The following is a 17,080-nucleotide window of genomic DNA, read 5'->3' on the forward strand; positions in this document are numbered from 1 at the left end:
TATTAAAACATTAATATTTTAAAAAAAATCTTAAGAAACTCATGTTAATGCAAATATCAATCTTAAATTTAGAAAACACTAAAAAAAATCGCAGTTTTGAGAAATTCTTTATTAAAAAAAAAAGATAATAAGTGAACCTTAATGGGGCTCTGGAGTATAAAGGAAACATAATCGAACGGCCCAAAAGCCAACAGGTGAAAAGTCCATTGAGTGGGAGTTCATCGAGTCGTCTCAGAAGTTGCTGCGATTTATTTACCTCTCAAGTCACCGTTTTACCGTCGGTAAATTCCACCACGGCCAATCTCTCTCCTCCACACGCGCCGATCACCATCTCTCTCTCTCTCTGTACTGCACTTTTCTCTGTCAACTATTTCTTCCCTTCTCTCTTTTTGCAATTAGGGTTAGGGCTTTCTTCTCCACTCCCATCTCTCGCTTCCAATCAATGCGAAAAGCTCCTCTCTTTTTGGCAGCTCACGATGTTTGGTCACCATACCCAACCCGAGATTAACCCTAATCAGATCGGCACCAGCTCCGCCACCGTTGTCGAAGACCATGTCTCCGCCTCCGCAGCCTCCGCTGGTCACATTCCTTACGACGATATGGACGATATCCCTCATCCCGACTCCATCTACGCCGCCTCCGATTTGATCCCCGATGGCTCTCACTTGGTGCCTCACCGATCCGAGGGATCCGAGTTACTAGGCTCACGGCCGATGGAGGGAGCTAATCAGCTAACGATCTCGTTCCGTGGTCAAGTTTACGTTTTTGATGCTGTTGGTCCTGAAAAGGTGATTACTTTGCGTGTTAGTAGTGTGCACTTTTCTGCTTTGAGCTAATCTTTGATTTGGTAGGTTGATGCTGTGTTGTCGCTGTTGGGTGGTTCTACTGAGCTCTCTTCTGTGCAGCAGGGGATGGAGCTAGCTCCACAGAATCATATGGTAAGTTTCGTTGTTTGTTTGTGTTCAAATCCTGCACAATGGTGACATTCAGTTATGTTTTTTTTTTTTTGTTCCGTTGTTTTTTTTAGCCTGCTGTTGTGGAATACCAGAACCGCTATAGCCATCCGCAACGGGCACAGTCATTGGATAGGTTTCGGAAGAAGAGGAATGCTAGATGTTTCGAGAAGAAAGTACGATATGGTGTTCGCCAGGAAGTGGCGTTAAGGTCAGGGGTTTTCTAAGCTTTTTTAGCCGTTGTTATTTTAAGATTGAGGTGCGGATCACTCTTTGAGTTAACCAAGTTCTTAGGCCTAGGGGCACTCTTGGTAAAAGGTAGCTTTGTTGCAAGTGGGGTATTAGCAAAGACCTTTAGAGCTTGAGTAGTATATACTAATGTCACATTTGTCTGTTAGGAAATGGATTATATGATGGGTACTCCTTTGAAGAGGCTGGACATATGTCTTTCACATTTCTTGAGATCAATAACGTAGTATACTATAGGCTATAGCTAAGCTGGAAAGTTTCTTTGTTGTTAGCGGTGATGTGGTTTGTTAAATACTTCAACGTATTTGTGTGCTATGGGTTAAAAGAAAAGCTAACTATTGTTAAAAAGTTTGGTGGCCATGTAGGTTCTTATGTAGTGGCTCAGGTTTCAGTGTCCATGGCCTTCTATTAATATATAAGGATATGTTTGTAGCTGCTTGAGTAGGATAGAACTGAGCTGTGGTTAGTGTAATAGTTAGCTTTAATTGGGAATAATCAACATGTCTCTATTTGTCAACCTTTTCAATAGCTCTGACCTTTTTTAGTTTTTTACCAGAATGGCACGTAATAAAGGTCAATTCACCTCTGCAAAGATGACCGAGGGGGCTTATAACTCGGGCACAGATCAAGACTCTGCACAAGATGATAGCCGTCCAGAAATACTGTGCGTTTTGGCCTCTGCCATTTAACCGCTTCTGCAACTTTTGTTCAAAATTCTTCTTGCTCTTACTTTAAATGTGAATGTGTCTTACGCCCGTAGGTGTACTCATTGCGGCATTAGTTCCAGTTGTACACCGATGATGCGACGTGGCCCTTCAGGCCCCAGAACTCTCTGCAATGCCTGTGGACTCTTTTGGACTAACAGGGTGCGTATGAATCTCCACAAAGTGCCATCACCTACTCATTCTATTTCCCCATACATTTTGTTTTCATAATCTTCAGATAGCAAGATATACTGATATCTAGTCAATGTGTTTTGACGTTCTAAATTGCTTAATTCTTGTATAGGGTACATTGAGAGATCTCTCTAAGAGAACAGAAGAGAATCAGATGGCAATAATAAAACCTGTAAGCATTTTATTATCCCTCTGCGTCTCTAGTTTTTTTGCAGAATGGCAATAATAAAACAGGCTTCATTGATTGTTTAAAAATTGTAGGTCGAAGGAGGGAGTGATGCCGGTGCTAACAACTCGAACTCTGAACCTGCAACTGTTGAAGGACACGCTGTCTTGGTTTCTCTTGCTAATGGGGATCAATCTAATCTGTTAGGTAATCACTAAACACTGTGATAAGAATCAGAAGATAGACGAGATCCTTGTAGTATCAGCTGTTCTTCTGTATGATTTTATCTCCTCACCACCACATGTATTATAGTGACCATAACTGAACACAAAAAATCGAATTTACAATATCAGATATTAATGGTTTCAAAAGCTTGATGATTGGAATTGTGTTGCACTGTGTGTGTAACCATTATCCAATGTAGAGTGAATATCTTTTCTGTGGCCTAAGTTGAAGATTTAGAGGCAACAAATATAAAAAGATATAACTAAATTGTTGCAACAAGAATAAAAGATGTTCAGGTATCTTGATCTATGATTTAGGAAAAGATAGCACAAACTAATCGACTGTAGATATACCACACAAACTCACTAAACAAGACTAAATCATAAATGCACAAATACATTCATTGAACAAGACCATAAATTGAGACTAAACCACTTGTCTAACTGGTTGTCATGGACCTTTTCCTTTGTTGTTTTTGGGTAAGTGGACCTCTCGTCTTAAGAGGAAATAACGACAGGTACTGAATCCGATAAAGGCTATAAGGCCATGAAATCTGAACAAAATACAAATCCTGGTATATCTGATTCTGTTAGAACCATTTAATGTAAACTGATTGATATTGGGTTAGAACCGGGTATGCATAAAATCGAGTTTACTTCTATAAAATGTTCTATCGAAAGTATGATAACACCAAGCCAACGCAAGGACCACGGCTCTGAGGAGCAGTAATGGGACTATCCGACTATGCATCTTCGATCTGAACCCTATAGAGAATACGTGTACACATGCATGCACCATATACCAAACCCACGTGTGTTACATACCCGGCTTGGGACCATTAATTAGATTATCTACTAACAACAATAATCTGGACATATTAATACATATACAAATCACACAAAAGTGTATTGAAGAAAGAGAACCGTCCAACAACATTTCTATGGTGTTCTTTATTCTTCTTTCAACAATATAAATTAGTAGTATAATATAGTGTTTATGCAATAGTTTATTCATCGGATTTATGATGAGATTATTCGAGAAGGACTCTCTTTAAAGTAAATCGACCCTCGTGACGAGCTCGTTGCCCTCTAGTTTCTGTCTTTTGGTTTGTTAAATTTAATAATTTAAAACTAACCGAATAAAGTAATGGTTTATCTTTGACAGTATGAAAGAGGTCCATTCATGTATTAAACAAATGGTCTAGATACAATTTGTTCAACTGAAACTAGTGTATGAGTCACGAGTTAATTCTGATGGCTTCACCAAATCTAAGGCTAAAGGTAACGAAACAGATAAACACTCTTGTGATATCAACCCAACCCTGTCTCTAACTATTATTGTGGGGATTACTTTTTGTTGTGCTAGCGTTTTACAAGTTACATTTTCGCTCTAATAGAAAATGGTTGTTTCCGAACATGTTCGAAGTGTTTTTTAGTAATCGTCAAAAAATGTTGTTGTGTAGACTCGAACACAAATAATATACGTTCTCGTGTTGAAATCGTTCTCTACGATTCAAAAGAGATTCAGAAAAAGCCTTCACATCACATACCACCGAAAAATATCTCTTAGAGATAAAGCAAGTGAAATCACAAGTCTTATGTTACATATTCACATATATTTCTTCCTTTTGGTTATTTTGTATGTGTAAAAGCCAATACGTTTTTTCGCCTTAGCGAAGAGACAAATAGATATGCTTTTCTGAATATATTACATTACTTAATAACTGTATACAACTTGTCCGTAATTAATAATCAGTTACAAAAAATCCGAAACTAAACAAAAAACAAGAACTCAAAGATTGATCCGCAAGAACACGTTGGTTTATGTTTTTTTTTTTTTTTTTTTAGACGTTGGTTTATGTTTCTTTTTAGTAAGAGTGAATAATACTATGATTTACGCTTTTACTTTATTTATGTTTTCGATTTTCTTTTCAGTTAAGACGGAAAATAAAATATGACTTGATGTGGTTTCAATTTACTTTCGATGGAATGCAGATTCGTTATATTCGAATTAATTTAATTTTAAACAATATAACTAGGTTTTGATCCACGCAACATGCTTTTTCAAATTGAACTGAGAGAATTGTAAATTATGATTGCATAATATATGAATTGTTTTTTGTTAATGACATGACCTACAAAATAATTAATGGCCTAAAAATAATTAATAATTAATAATATTGTTAATTATTATTAGATTAATGGTTTAAATATTTTTTTTATAAATCATTTGGTATATTTAATTATATTAAATTGATTGGTCCTGAATAAATATTTTTGAATTTAGCATATATTAATAGTAAAAAAATTGAAATTCTCCTTAAAATAGTATATTATTGATTTTGTTAAGATATTAATAAAATATATTTGTGATTATATTTATTATAAAAATAAATGATATAATAATTAAGTGTGATAATTTTTTAAGAAATAGTCCAAAATAAAATATCACACATTAAAGAAGTCATGCTTTTTGTTTTAATAAATAAAATGATTCTATTCACTATTATTACATTTTATGTCAGAGCAGTTTCTTTGAAGGGATTTTCAAGTATTTCACAATAATTAATAAACCAACTAATTTTAAATGGATGAGTATCTGAACATTTATTTATTTTAATATAATTGTTTTTTAAATTGTGAGATATTTAATATTGAAATCTTTGCTGGTTATTGCTTTTTTTCTTTTAATATATATTACTACTAGGACCGGCCCGCCCTACGGGCGGGATGATAATTTAAAAATAATTTAAATTGTTAAAGTAAATATGTTTGATTTTTGTCTAATATTTGTTTTATTTTAAAATATTTTGTTTTATATTAATATGATTCATCATTTTATTGATTGTTAATATTTATTTACTTTCATTCGCATTACAATTAACTAATTTTTTCTTAGGATTAATAAGATTGTTTATTTGAAGTTTTATTATGTTTTTATTTCAGTGATGTAGAATTGTTGATTTATTCATTTTTACATTATTTTATATTGTGTCTCTTATTCGACTATATAATTATATATTTTATTTTTAAGTAATTGTGAATCTATGTTTATATTTACTTTTTTTTATTGTCGATTAGAGTGTTGATCGTAGGAAGAGAATGTTATGGGTTGGTTATTATTTTTTGACTCTTTCCGTATATATTATTTATGAAATTTAAAAATGTTATTGATTAATATACATGTCCTTACATTAGAATTTGCGATGTATACTTTTTTACCTATCAATATTATGGGTGTACAATCTATTTCTATTATTTTTATATGTTTGCACACATGTTAGATAATTTATAGTATAAAATGAGAGTTGTATGTGGACGAAATGTAAAAATGTAAACAGAGTGAAGAGTATCAAAATAATAGTGATTGTAGTTTTGCAATTGATGTTGTTGCCGAAACATTAGAGTGGATGATAATTAGTGGGATGCTACCTATTGTGTCTTCGTGAACCTGTATCCAAGACATCCAAGCATTAGAGCCGGTTGCTTTCACTGCAAGTAATGAGATGTTTCAAGTACCAGTGCCAAGTAATGGGTGTTGTCAGTTCCTGTAAACGAAATCATAGGAATACGAATATAAGGATCCGGATGATACGAATATAAGCTGTTACTTATTATAAATGGAATCTCAATACCTCCAACCATCTTTGGGTCAATCTAAGCCTAAGTAGAGGGTTTGAAGGCAATGAAAAACAAACAGGAATAAGATTAATCAACAACTAAACAGATGAAAATGAATTGAAACCAGAAAGCTGTATAACACTAACTCAATTGTTGTATCACTGAATTCTAAGTCATTAAGAACATGAAAATGAGAACCGAGCAGCATATTCACATCAATCTTATAATCAAGCTCACATATCTAAAGGGAACTTTATTTTTTTTCAAAGAAAAGGTATCTCAAGGGAATTTAATACAGATGAGTGTCATAATCCATAACCACAGTGTTGTAAGCTCAGTAATACCTACCTGGTTTCCGGCTTTCCAGCGAGAGACGGAGTTGCCTTGCCAATGAATTCGATGGTTCCGAGAGCAGTTGAGACCAGGGTAAGAGCTAAATTCAGATGGTGAAGAGTAAGAACTAAGTCTCTGCAGAGCATCAGCGATTCAGAGCAGTGCCAAGAACTCTATCTAATAAGAACCTCATCGCCATAAACTATTCATCAGAGAAGAACCTCTGGCGTACATGATGAAGAAACCAAGCCAGTTTTGCCGTGCTCTTGCAAAGACAATATTTTGCGTCTCTACGACTTCCCATCGTAAGTCCTGCAAAAAATATTTGTTTTCCAAATCTCTCCGACTCTTTTTTCTATCTTGTTTCCCTACATATATCCTGTTTTGACGTTTGAGTTGTTTTAAGGGTGAACTCGGAAAATAATACGGCAAAACCTTGGGCAGAAGCTGGAACCATCGTATAACTCGCCATTAACACACCAACAGAAGCGTTATTCTTAACTTAGTCCACAAAGACCACCAAAGACCATCGTATAACTCGCCATTGATACAGCAACATAATAATAACAACCTTGACTACTTTTGAGAACAAAAAAAAAACGTTTGGTCTTAATTCCATCCGAATTGCTGATGCTCTGTCTCAGTTTCTTCTCCCTCTAATTCATACTCCTTTCTTTCTTCCAAGCTACTTCTCCTGGTTTTGTATTTGATCCGTTAATCAAATTTTCAACTTTGATTACCACTTCAAAGATAGATCCTAAAATTTTGAAAGTGTGGGACGAACGAAGTAATGTAATGATGAACGTATGAGGAGAGAAGAGGGAATAAAACAGAGAGACTAATAACAACAATTATTTCTATGAAGAAATCTCCATACTGAAGCAAAGTATTATGATGATTGATGAATTTCGGCGAAGCTTACCTCTTTATTTATAGAATAACTTTTGTAACCATCGAGGGTGAAGGTGCTATTGAATGCGAGTTAATGAAGGTGGTGGTTTAATGGAGTGAATGAGAACGTAGATGACGGAGATCCAATGAAAGCTTAGACCGGTACACCTCTTCTGGTAAGAGGCGGTGGCCTGTACTTGGATCGACGCGGCGGTGACGTCTTCTTTACGCAGACATAAAAACTGGAAACATACTTGGGTTTATACGTACAACATGAAAGCCCAGATATAATAAAAGCCCAAACAAATTGTATTTACGTTTTAATGAAACGCTGCGTACGCGGACACGTGTCAACACTATGGACTTCGACTTTCTGATGTGGCAAAGCAGGAGAGACTCCAACATTTTTTTATATAATTAGATATGATATATGATTCGGTTCATTTCTGCGTGATTTTTACTTGATTTATGTTACAGTGTCGTCTTCTCGTTAACTCGTGACTCGCGTGAGTCATCCTTACCTTTGACAATAAAAAGAAAGTGATCCCATACTCTCCTTACCTCATAAAGTAACAAAACTGCGCTCATGAACCAAGCAATGCATGAGTAAGATCACAAATCCACGTGTCATCATCCTATTGCATGAATACATTACGTGTAAGCTCGTCACATAAAGTTTCTCCCTCTTTCCTTCCCTCTCTCATTTTAAAGACTTTTAAAATTGTCCATTTTTTTATTTTTTTCTATAATTCAAATATTTTATTCCCCATTTGCTTCTTTACTTTTCTTCTTCTCCCTTCCTATCCTCGTGCAATCTCAAACGCTTCTTGATCCGACCAAACACATCTCCTTTGTCCACACCAGAACCTCCGATTTCAAGACTTTTCTTGTCTGAAAAGTTTCTCATATGCCTCACCGCACGACTTACTTCTTCCCCCGGCAGTTTCCGGATCGCGGGTTCGATCCGTTTTCTCACAAGACTGATCACGACAAGAAGTCTTCACCGTCTGTGGAGAGTTTTGGTTTCGAAAGTAAGAAACCTAATGGAGGCGCCGGAGATCCGAACAAGGAGAAGGAGAAGGAGGAGGTTGTGTTCCCTTCTTCTAACTCTGCAGTTTCGGATCTCTTGAACGGTCTCTCTGATGATCGTATCTCGGAGAAGAAGCAGCAGCAGCAGCATCTCGCGGCTTTCTACGAGTGGCTTGCGGAGAAGAAGGCCAAACTCTCTCGCTCCTCTACCACCACAGGACACGTGAGGCCCACGGGACACGTGAGGCCCACGCGTATCTCTATATCCAGCGAAGGCGATGAGGAGAGAGAGCATCTGCTTCCTTCTTCGTCGGCTTCTGATTCGCCGGATTCCATCGTCGCGGCGGCTGCGTCGTCTTCTTCTGCAAGAACGGTGAACATTAACGAACGGAACATTGACCGGAGCTTCGATAGGGAGGTTTCTCTTCCAAGAATGTCTAGTGAGAGCAGCTTCGCCGGGAGTTTCTTCTCCGGGACGACGGTGGACGGGAACTTCTCAAGCTTCTCAAGTCCGACAGAAGCGAGAGAGACCTCGACCACTACACGTGTCTCCGTGGCAAAGGAGGAGGAGCGAGAAGCTGAGGTTAGGGACGAGAGCAAAGAGCAAACCCTAGCGCAGAAGTCAAAGGAAGGCTATTACTTGCAGGTCACGCTTGCTAGGAGGCTAAGTTCTCAAGCTAATCTTGGTGGTGACTCTGTTCAGATACAGAGCACAGAGACTATCTCTTACCGTTTCTGGGTATGTACTCACATGCCTTTTAACATTTGATGAGATTTAATTTAATTAGGAAAAATTGTGATTATTATTTTTTGTTTTTTTTTTTACAGGTAAGTGGTTGTTTATCATACAGTGACAAGATAGCAGATGGGTTTTACAGCATACTAGGGATGGATCCATATCTTTGGTTGATGTGTAACGATTCTGAAGAAGGAAAAAAATTACCATCTCTTCTGCTACTTAAGGAGACAGAGCCTAGCGATACATCAATGGAAGTTGTTTTAATAGACAGACGTGAAGACTCTCGTCTTAAAGAAATGGAAGACAAGGCACATGAGCTCTACTGTGCTTCTGAAAACATGTTAGTACTCGTGGAGCAGCTTGGAAGACTCGTTGCTGTTTACATGGGGTAACACTCTCTCTTCTTATTCTGTATCTTCTCCTTGATATATATATATATATATATATATGTGTGTGTGTGTGTGCTGAGGTAGTGGAGGTTTTTTATAGAGGGAACTTTCAGATGGAGCAAGGTGATCTCCAGAAGAGATGGAAACTGGTTAGCAATAGACTGAAGGAGTTTCGGAAATGTATTATACTTCCTATAGGTAGTCTAACCATGGGGCTGTGTCGGCACCGTGCCATCTTATTTAAGGTCAGACATATGGACTTTCTACACTTGATTAGGCAAAGTGTATTTGGATGCAACTGAAATGCATGCATTTTTATGAAATAAGATGAATCTTCTTGAATGCTTAATTCTCTTACATTCTTCAAAATATTCACCAGTTAAAATAAAATGGATCCATATCATCTCATATCCTTCTAGGAAAAAAATAATTTCCAAGTTGAAAAAGTTATGGAATAAGTGGAATGCTATTTCATTCCGCTAAATTCTATAGATAGTTGTTCCTATCATCTCATATTCCTTTTATTAGTTACCAGTTACATGTATATGGTATTGGATGCTGACTTTGCTCACCTTGAATATGCAGAAACTGGCTGATTACATTGGTTTGCCATGTCGGATAGCTAGAGGTTGCAGGTACTGTAAAGAGAACCACCAGTCTTGTTGCCTTGTCAAGATCGACGATGAAAAGAAGCTTTCAAGGTTTGATAGTGCTCAAAAGCTTTTAAACCCTCCCCACTGGCTGTTAGCAAAACACTTTCTCATGCCTATTTTTAGTTTTGGGTTTAGGAAGTGTTTAGCCTGCTTCTGCTTAAAACACTTATGGTCTCTTTATGTTTTACTAACAGATTGGGTCTCTGCTCTCCAGGGGTCTCCTTGTGTATGTCCTTGATTCTGTGCTTACTAGTAGTACCTAGCTTTGGAGTATTTTAGTTGCTTTTTGAGTTTGTGTTCCATTTTTTTTTGCGTGGTTTAATATCTTTTCTTTACAGGGAATATGTTGTTGACCTTATCGGAAAACCAGGAAACGTCCATGATCCAGACTCTACTATCAACGGTGGAACACACTCTCAGATTCCTTCACCTCTTCGGATGAGTCATCTTACAGAAGTTTCAAGGCCTTTCGTGCGTAGCACGTCTCCTTGTCACACTGAGTCAAAGCCTTCATGCGCTCTTTCCGAGAGCATTCAAGGCCATGTTCACAAAGACACTGAGTTACCCAACATTGCAGAGACAAAATGTTGTGCTCATGTTGAGCAAGTTTGCTTCACTAAAGCATCTTCAACGGTTTCAACCGAATCTATTGTTCGACCTGCTCTACCACTTGATATACCAAAACTAAGTGAAGACAAGACTGCCTCACAAGAAACTTGTAAAGAGGAGAACTCTCTATTAGAAGATCCTGTTGAAAACAATGTCATCAAGCAGGGAAATGGAGAGTTACCAGTTGAACAAGAGATAGCTGAAGCTGAGACTCGGAAAGATAAGAAAGTCAGGTTACCTGTTGATGCTATCTCACCGTTCTTGAGTATTGAGCCTTCTTTAGCATCTGATTGGCTTGAGATCTCATGGGATGAGTTGCATATCAAAGAGCGTGTGGGTGCTGGTTCATTTGGAACTGTTCATCGTGCTGAGTGGCATGGATCAGTAGGTTTCACTATTTAAATGCTTTAACTCTCACTTCATTTGAAATAAGATTTTTCTGCGCAAGAAGCTAACCAAGTTCTTGTTTCTTGTTTAAGGATGTCGCTGTCAAAATCTTATCAATCCAAGACTTCCATGATGACCAGTTCAGAGAGTTTCTCAGAGAGGTATGTAAATAAGCATCTCTTTTGAATAGCTAACTCCCATGTAATAACTTTGAAACAACTCTGAAACTCTCAATCATGTGAAGGTTGCAATAATGAAACGTGTGCGTCACCCAAATGTTGTTCTATTCATGGGTGCTGTCACGGACCGAACCCGTTTGTCTATAGTAACAGAATATTTGCCAAGGTAAAACCTCATTCCATCATGATGTTTGTTTTCATCTTAAACGTCTGCATTACCGAGTTGCTTATGTTTTTTTATCTTGTTCTTTTGAGATAGGGGCAGTCTTTTTCGGCTCATCCATAGGCCAGCGTCTGGGGAGTTGCTAGATCATAGGAGGAGGCTACGTATGGCGTTGGATGTGGTTTGTGATTTTTTCAGTTTTTGTTTTTTGATCTTCTAATCTGTCTTTCTGAGTTAAATTTGAAACTGAATATGTGTTTTACTGGAACAGGCAAAGGGGCTCAACTACCTACACTGTCTTAATCCTCCTGTAGTTCATTGGGACTTGAAATCTCCAAATCTATTGGTTGATAAGAACTGGACAGTGAAGGTTTGCGATTTTGGACTGTCAAGATTCAAGGCAAATACTTTCATACCATCAAAGTCTGTTGCAGGAACAGTAAGATCTCTTTAAGATATAATTACTCCAGTACGTGGAAGTGGTAAAAAATGTTCTTATACATGTGAAACTTCTTCTCTTTGGTTTGTCTTAACAGCCTGAGTGGATGGCTCCAGAGTTTCTTAGAGGAGAGCCGACAAATGAGAAATCAGATGTTTACAGTTTCGGAGTTGTCCTATGGGAGTTGATTACTTTGCAACAGCCCTGGAATGGACTCAGTCCTGCTCAGGTAACCAACACCTCTCCCTCTTCACATATGTTGTTCATTAGTATTAGAGTTCTAAATTTGAGTCTTGGTATGCTGATCAGGTGGTTGGAGCTGTAGCATTCCAAAACAGGAGGCTTATAATCCCTCCCAATACATCTCCTGTTTTGGTATCTCTAATGGAAGCTTGCTGGGCAGATGAGCCGGCTCAGCGGCCAGCATTTGGTGGCATAGTGGACACACTGAAGAAGCTACTAAAGTCTCCAGTGCAGCTGATCCAAATGGGTGGAGACAAAGGGGTAAATTCAACTTAAACCACTCCATTCTATAGCTTAAATATAAATAAAGCTTTTAAGGTACTAACATAAACAATTAGGTGCGAGATGCGTTGATTAGCTCCTGAATTTGACTTTAAGATAGAGAAAAAAAATCAATGAGACAAGGCCTTGCCTGGAAGAATGGGAGGTTTCTTAATTTGTTTTTGGCTTGTATAGTTTTAAGTATTGACTTTGAGCATAACATGCGAGACAATGAATAAGATTATGAGATTTGGTTTCTTGCGGTTGGAGATGGTTGCATGATACTTGCACTTGTTGTAGTTTGCAATCTTTGCAAGTTGTATGTTACCAAAAGTTTATGTTGAATTGAAAATTTATTGGTAACAAAAGGAAACAGAGAAACGAGTATCCTGAAACAACATACAGTTTTATATGGTTCATTAAATGTTATTATTGTGTTTACTTGGTGTGTAATGAACAAAAAAAAAAATAGTTTGGAATCGGTTCAGAGGATGCATAGTCATTATAAAAGGTCATATAACAAGATTGATGAGAAACAAATCACTACAGCAAGCACCATCAAGAGAATCCAAATTGCTTTGGGGAGTTTGATGATCTATAAATAAAGCAAAAAAACCTTGGCTTATGATCTAAATCTCAAGTTTCTTGCCGTCAAGCCATACGAGCTTTGGCGCAACTTGGAGAACAAAAGAGCTGAACTCGTCCCCTGCGATTACGTTGCCTGTTATATCTAACTGTTTGAGATTCAAATCTCTTAAAACGAAATACGCATCCCAGTATTTGGTAACCAAACTAGGCATCTGGCTACCGACTTCATCTTGAGGCCACTCCGAATTAGAGAGCGGTGAAGAGCACAGGTACCTCGTTGTGTCCACGGAGTGCTCACCGATGTGGTTGTGTGAAACATCCAACACTCTCAGCTGTTTCAAATGTCTTAGGGAGTCCAGAGATGAAAAACTCCGGATTCTGTTGTGACTCAGATTTAGGCAAGAGAGAAGTTGCATTGCCTCCAATCCTGTGATGCACATACACACCATTTAATCACAGATGCAACAAATGAAACCGAGGACATGAGCATGAAAAACAGTGGACATATTTAGCAACGTACCTTCAGTTGAATGAAGCTCATTGTGACTGAGGTCTAACATTTGGACAAACAGCAACTTCTCGACAGAGGCTATCCGAGATAGCGATAAGTTATTCAGCCGTAGACATACAGAGTTGTTCATATTCCTGCAACGAAAGAGGTGGCCTGACAAGTCTTCAGTGCTTGAAGTCACCTGCATGAACATTCACTTTATGAGTAGTATGTATGATGAAACAGATCGAAAAACATCTAAAACAAACAATCAAACCATAAACCGTGCATGAGAATGGGGGAACATTTAATACAGCTATTCATTAAAGCAGAATCTCAACTTGTGGTTCACAGCTAAAAAGAAGTCTTAAGTACCTTGCGGAGTAAAGCTACGCTGTGCTCATCCTTGTAGTACTGATAATGCGAAGAATCCAGTGCCATTAGATCTTTATACAGCTCGAGGATTTCGTTATAGTGAACACCCTTAACAGCATCATCCGAGATCATAGCTTTAGCCATCAAAAGCCTTGCCAGAGTGAGCTTTCCAATTTTGCTAAAAATAAAAAAAAGAACACAAAGTTCAAGACTCAAGTTTCTCTTTCCCATCAAAGCGAGACAGAAAATAGGATACCTGTCAGGCAATTCACGAAATAAGTCAATCTCTTCCGCTATAGCTTCCTGACGCCATTTAGAATCCATCTGAGCGTTTGATCGATCCAACGTAGCAAGAGCGTTCAAATCCTTTGACTCTGCATCCCAGATATCAAAACCATCTTTCCATGAAACAATGCCATCTTGCGACGACTCTTCGACTGTGTCGTGAACATGCGCTGTAAAGACGAACTCATAAGAAGCGCTGAAGTTACATCCTCTGGAAGATACAATTCCTGGAGAGTTCCCAACTCTGACCTTCACTTTGTATTCCTTGCCAAAGCATGGTTCTGAACTTATATATTTAAGACGAGCAACCCATACACAAGACACCTGAGAGTTTTTCTTCGAAACTGGTTCCCAAACAAGGTCCTCATTTCCTTTCAGTTCAGAGTCAATCGTAACAGTAGACGAACTGACTCCACCAACAGCTTGATCAAAGTAAAGAACGAGTGGAAAAGAACCCGACTCAGAACCAAAAGTAGTGAGCTTAGAAAAAGAGCCCTTTGAGCACCCAGCATAGAGACTGATACGGGAACTATGCGAAGGCCATGAGGAAGTGAGAAGAGGAGTCTCCACATTAACAGTTTGATCAAGAAGCCAAAGATGATAAAACCACCCACTTTGGTCGTCTTCGTCCGTGAAAATAGCATTTTGTACAAGTTTATATTCATCAGGAATCTTTTTATTTGGTAAGAAACCGTCAGCCTTTCTTGCAAGCAAACTTGAAAGAAGTACACTGCAGAATATCAAACAATCAAAAAGATTTACTATTAGCTAGACATGCAAATATGCTGATGTGCAGAGAAACTCCTTTTGTGATGTTGACTGAATCGAGGAGCTATAGTGTGAATTTGTAATTAATCCTTGGCTTTCGTAAATATTCAATTATTGTGGTGGTTATATCAACCAAATATTAAAGAGACCATGTAAACCAGACAGAAATAATTGTTCCACTGAAGGAAGTTTCATATAGTTCATGAGCAAATTGGCTCCCTATAGTTCATGATCAAATTGAATTTCTTCATGGATGAACTTCATTTTTGTTCTGTTAGTCCCTTTTATCTAAGTCGTTCGACCATCAATCTAGTTCACAAGTGTCTCAGTTTCTTTAAATACAAAAAGAAAGAGAATTTGAACATGTAAATCAGCATAGTTACTTAAATCAAATATTTTACTAAATATTATGCATACCTACGATTATGCCAAGCAGAATAGTTGCTGAAATCGGAACCAATCATATCGTCTGTATACTCCAACTCATCCTGTTCTGACCTTTTGGTTAGCTCCACAACAAACCTGGTAAAGGAACAAACACATGAATATGCAAAGTTTCATGGACATGACATACTTACAAAGAATGTCGCATCTCCCTAATTTTCACCTGCGATAGTTCCAAGCGTGAAAGTTCCTGGTATCCAGCTTCTGGAAATTATCCAAAAGCCGCAATTCATTCCCTACGGAGGAATTCCCTTTACTCAAAACCCACTTCCGATGATGCCAAGCACCATAAGACTTGAAGTTCTGCTTCAAAGCACTTTCCACCTGAATTTACAACAGAACTCACAGTAATCAAAGAGCAACTACTTTCATAAAGAGAAAATCTTTCGTATATGGATACCAGTTTTCAAAGTGAAGCAACTAATCTAAGTTCAGAACAAGAGATATAAACTTTAAATCTCGGAATACATAGTACAAAGAATCTATCAATAATGTATTCTTATCACACTGAAATGATTTGAGTTAATAGTATTAAACCAATAGCGATTCATACAAGCTAAAGAAGTCAATCTAAGTTCAAAAGTGTACAACTTGTGAGCAGGAAAACTCACCACTCTAAGTTCTTCATCAAGAATAGTCTTGACCAAGTCTGGATCAGATTCGATTCCAGAAAGCTTATCCTCCACGGCGAGCTTCCGGTAGTTCCAAGCGGTGTACGCCTCAGGGTTGATCTCTAAGAGCTTCGTGCTCAAGTCAACAGCTTCCTTGGTATAACTAGAAACCCCAGAACATCCAGAAAGCAGCTGATCATTAGTACACAAACATTGAACGATTGTGTGAGAAATTAAGATAAAGTTTGTACATTTTGTTATGGTGATTGGCCATGAACTGAGACTGGAGACCCCGGAGCTTAGCGGCTTTAGCAGCGGAGGCTGCTTCCTCTTCTGGCTTGTAAGCCTTCCTTGGACGGCCGTGCATGTTTCTCCGATGATAAGAGACGAATGTGAGGTAGGCGAGAGTGTGGGATTCAAACTTTTGATCTGATCAGAGATTCGGAATACAACTAGAAAGCTTAGACAGAGATTCGATCTAGAGAAGAGCGTGATCAAACTCTAGAGATCAACAGAGATGCAGAAAAGGAGAAGACTAGAGAGATCACCTGCTAGAGTCACGTAGCAACGAGATTCGAGAGAGAGAGAGAGAGAGAGAGAGAGAGAGAGAGAGAGAGAGAGAGGTTGCTTCGTGCAATTGATTGAGAAAGCAGCGGGTTTTATCGGAGTCTGGTTTATGATTTCAAGCTCCATAAACCGGGTTTAATTGAAAAAGTACAGTCGAATACAAACCGGGTTTTTGGAAGTCGTTTTAATTCTCACCCTTCGTGACAGGGATGGGCTTTCGGATATCTGTTTAGGTTCGGGTCGGGTATTTTAAATTTTCGGGTATTTTAGTATAGAGGTGTAGAATCCGTTCGGGTATTTTTATACTTCGGGTCAGGTTCGGATATTTTTAGTTCGGATTCAGTTATTTCGGATCGGGTTCAGATATTTAGATTTTAAAAAAATAAAATAAAATTTTCATTTTTCAAGTTTCTTGTATTTAAAAATATAACTTTCAGTTAACTAATTTTTTTATTTTTAATAGATTGAATGGTTAATAGATTTGGACATAATATTTTAAAACTAAAAAGGCATTAATATAGTTATTTT

At 37.8% G+C, this 17,080-nt stretch overlaps 3 protein-coding genes across 4 annotated transcripts; 2 read left to right on the top strand and 1 right to left on the bottom strand.

Moving 5' to 3' along the window:
• Positions 1 to 234: 234 nt before the first annotated feature.
• Positions 235 to 2,644, top strand: LOC125578556 (GATA transcription factor 25-like). Its single transcript, XM_048741600.1, has 7 exons — positions 235 to 788; positions 852 to 938; positions 1,028 to 1,164; positions 1,759 to 1,866; positions 1,963 to 2,068; positions 2,211 to 2,270; positions 2,360 to 2,644. Exons 1-7 carry the CDS (start codon positions 477 to 479, stop codon positions 2,480 to 2,482), a joined length of 933 nt encoding a protein of 310 aa, XP_048597557.1. The 5' UTR covers positions 235 to 476; the 3' UTR covers positions 2,483 to 2,644.
• Positions 2,645 to 8,039: 5,395 nt separating this feature from the next.
• LOC106442029 (serine/threonine-protein kinase CTR1) lies at positions 8,040 to 12,792 on the top strand. Its single transcript, XM_013883770.3, has 12 exons — positions 8,040 to 9,101; positions 9,191 to 9,489; positions 9,591 to 9,735; positions 10,076 to 10,191; positions 10,482 to 11,136; positions 11,232 to 11,300; positions 11,384 to 11,484; positions 11,578 to 11,662; positions 11,753 to 11,920; positions 12,018 to 12,149; positions 12,230 to 12,424; positions 12,502 to 12,792. Exons 1-12 carry the CDS (start codon positions 8,241 to 8,243, stop codon positions 12,526 to 12,528), a joined length of 2,853 nt encoding a protein of 950 aa, XP_013739224.2. The 5' UTR covers positions 8,040 to 8,240; the 3' UTR covers positions 12,529 to 12,792.
• A 101-nt stretch (positions 12,793 to 12,893) lies between these two features.
• LOC106442037 (geranylgeranyl transferase type-2 subunit alpha 1-like) lies at positions 12,894 to 16,705 on the bottom strand. 2 transcript variants are annotated; one of them, XM_048741628.1, is made up of 9 exons: positions 16,534 to 16,705; positions 16,237 to 16,414; positions 15,986 to 16,148; positions 15,538 to 15,698; positions 15,348 to 15,452; positions 14,134 to 14,892; positions 13,878 to 14,055; positions 13,533 to 13,704; positions 12,894 to 13,439 (listed from the first exon to the last, which is right to left on the bottom strand). In XM_048741628.1, the coding sequence occupies exons 1-9, from the start codon at positions 16,676 to 16,678 to the stop codon at positions 13,054 to 13,056; spliced, it is 2,247 nt and encodes a 748-aa protein (XP_048597585.1). In that variant the 5' UTR covers positions 16,679 to 16,705; the 3' UTR covers positions 12,894 to 13,053. The 2 variants fall into 2 exon arrangements, with proteins under 2 accessions (XP_048597585.1, XP_013739231.2); XM_013883777.3 differs by having other exon boundaries at positions 16,237 to 16,611.
• Positions 16,706 to 17,080: the final 375 nt, after the last annotated feature.

The sequence above is a fragment of the Brassica napus genome, chromosome A1, assembly GCF_020379485.1.
Source record: "Brassica napus cultivar Da-Ae chromosome A1, Da-Ae, whole genome shotgun sequence".
Lineage (NCBI taxonomy): Eukaryota > Viridiplantae > Streptophyta > Magnoliopsida > Brassicales > Brassicaceae > Brassica > Brassica napus.

What these genes read in the sequence shown, in the direction of transcription:
- LOC125578556 (XM_048741600.1), top strand. Translation starts at nt 477, where the DNA reads ATGTTTGGTCACCATACCCAACCCGAGATTAACCCTAATCAGATCGGC. An exon ending in ATGCTGTTGGTCCTGAAAAG is followed by an intron (nt 789 to 851) that starts GTGATTACTTTG and finishes TTGATTTGGTAG; the next exon opens with GTTGATGCTGTGTTGTCGCT. An exon ending in GATAGCCGTCCAGAAATACT is followed by an intron (nt 1,867 to 1,962) that starts GTGCGTTTTGGC and finishes TTACGCCCGTAG; the next exon opens with GTGTACTCATTGCGGCATTA.
- LOC106442029 (XM_013883770.3), top strand. Translation starts at nt 8,241, where the DNA reads ATGCCTCACCGCACGACTTACTTCTTCCCCCGGCAGTTTCCGGATCGC. An exon ending in CTCGTTGCTGTTTACATGGG is followed by an intron (nt 9,490 to 9,590) that starts GTAACACTCTCT and finishes GGTTTTTTATAG; the next exon opens with AGGGAACTTTCAGATGGAGC. An exon ending in TACGTATGGCGTTGGATGTG is followed by an intron (nt 11,663 to 11,752) that starts GTTTGTGATTTT and finishes TTACTGGAACAG; the next exon opens with GCAAAGGGGCTCAACTACCT.
- LOC106442037 (XM_048741628.1), bottom strand. Translation starts at nt 16,678, where the DNA reads ATGGAGCTTGAAATCATAAACCAGACTCCGATAAAACCCGCTGCTTTC. An exon ending in CACGCTTGGAACTATCGCAG is followed by an intron (nt 15,453 to 15,537) that starts GTGAAAATTAGG and finishes TTCCTTTACCAG; the next exon opens with GTTTGTTGTGGAGCTAACCA. An exon ending in TCTGCTTGGCATAATCGTAG is followed by an intron (nt 14,893 to 15,347) that starts GTATGCATAATA and finishes GATATTCTGCAG; the next exon opens with TGTACTTCTTTCAAGTTTGC.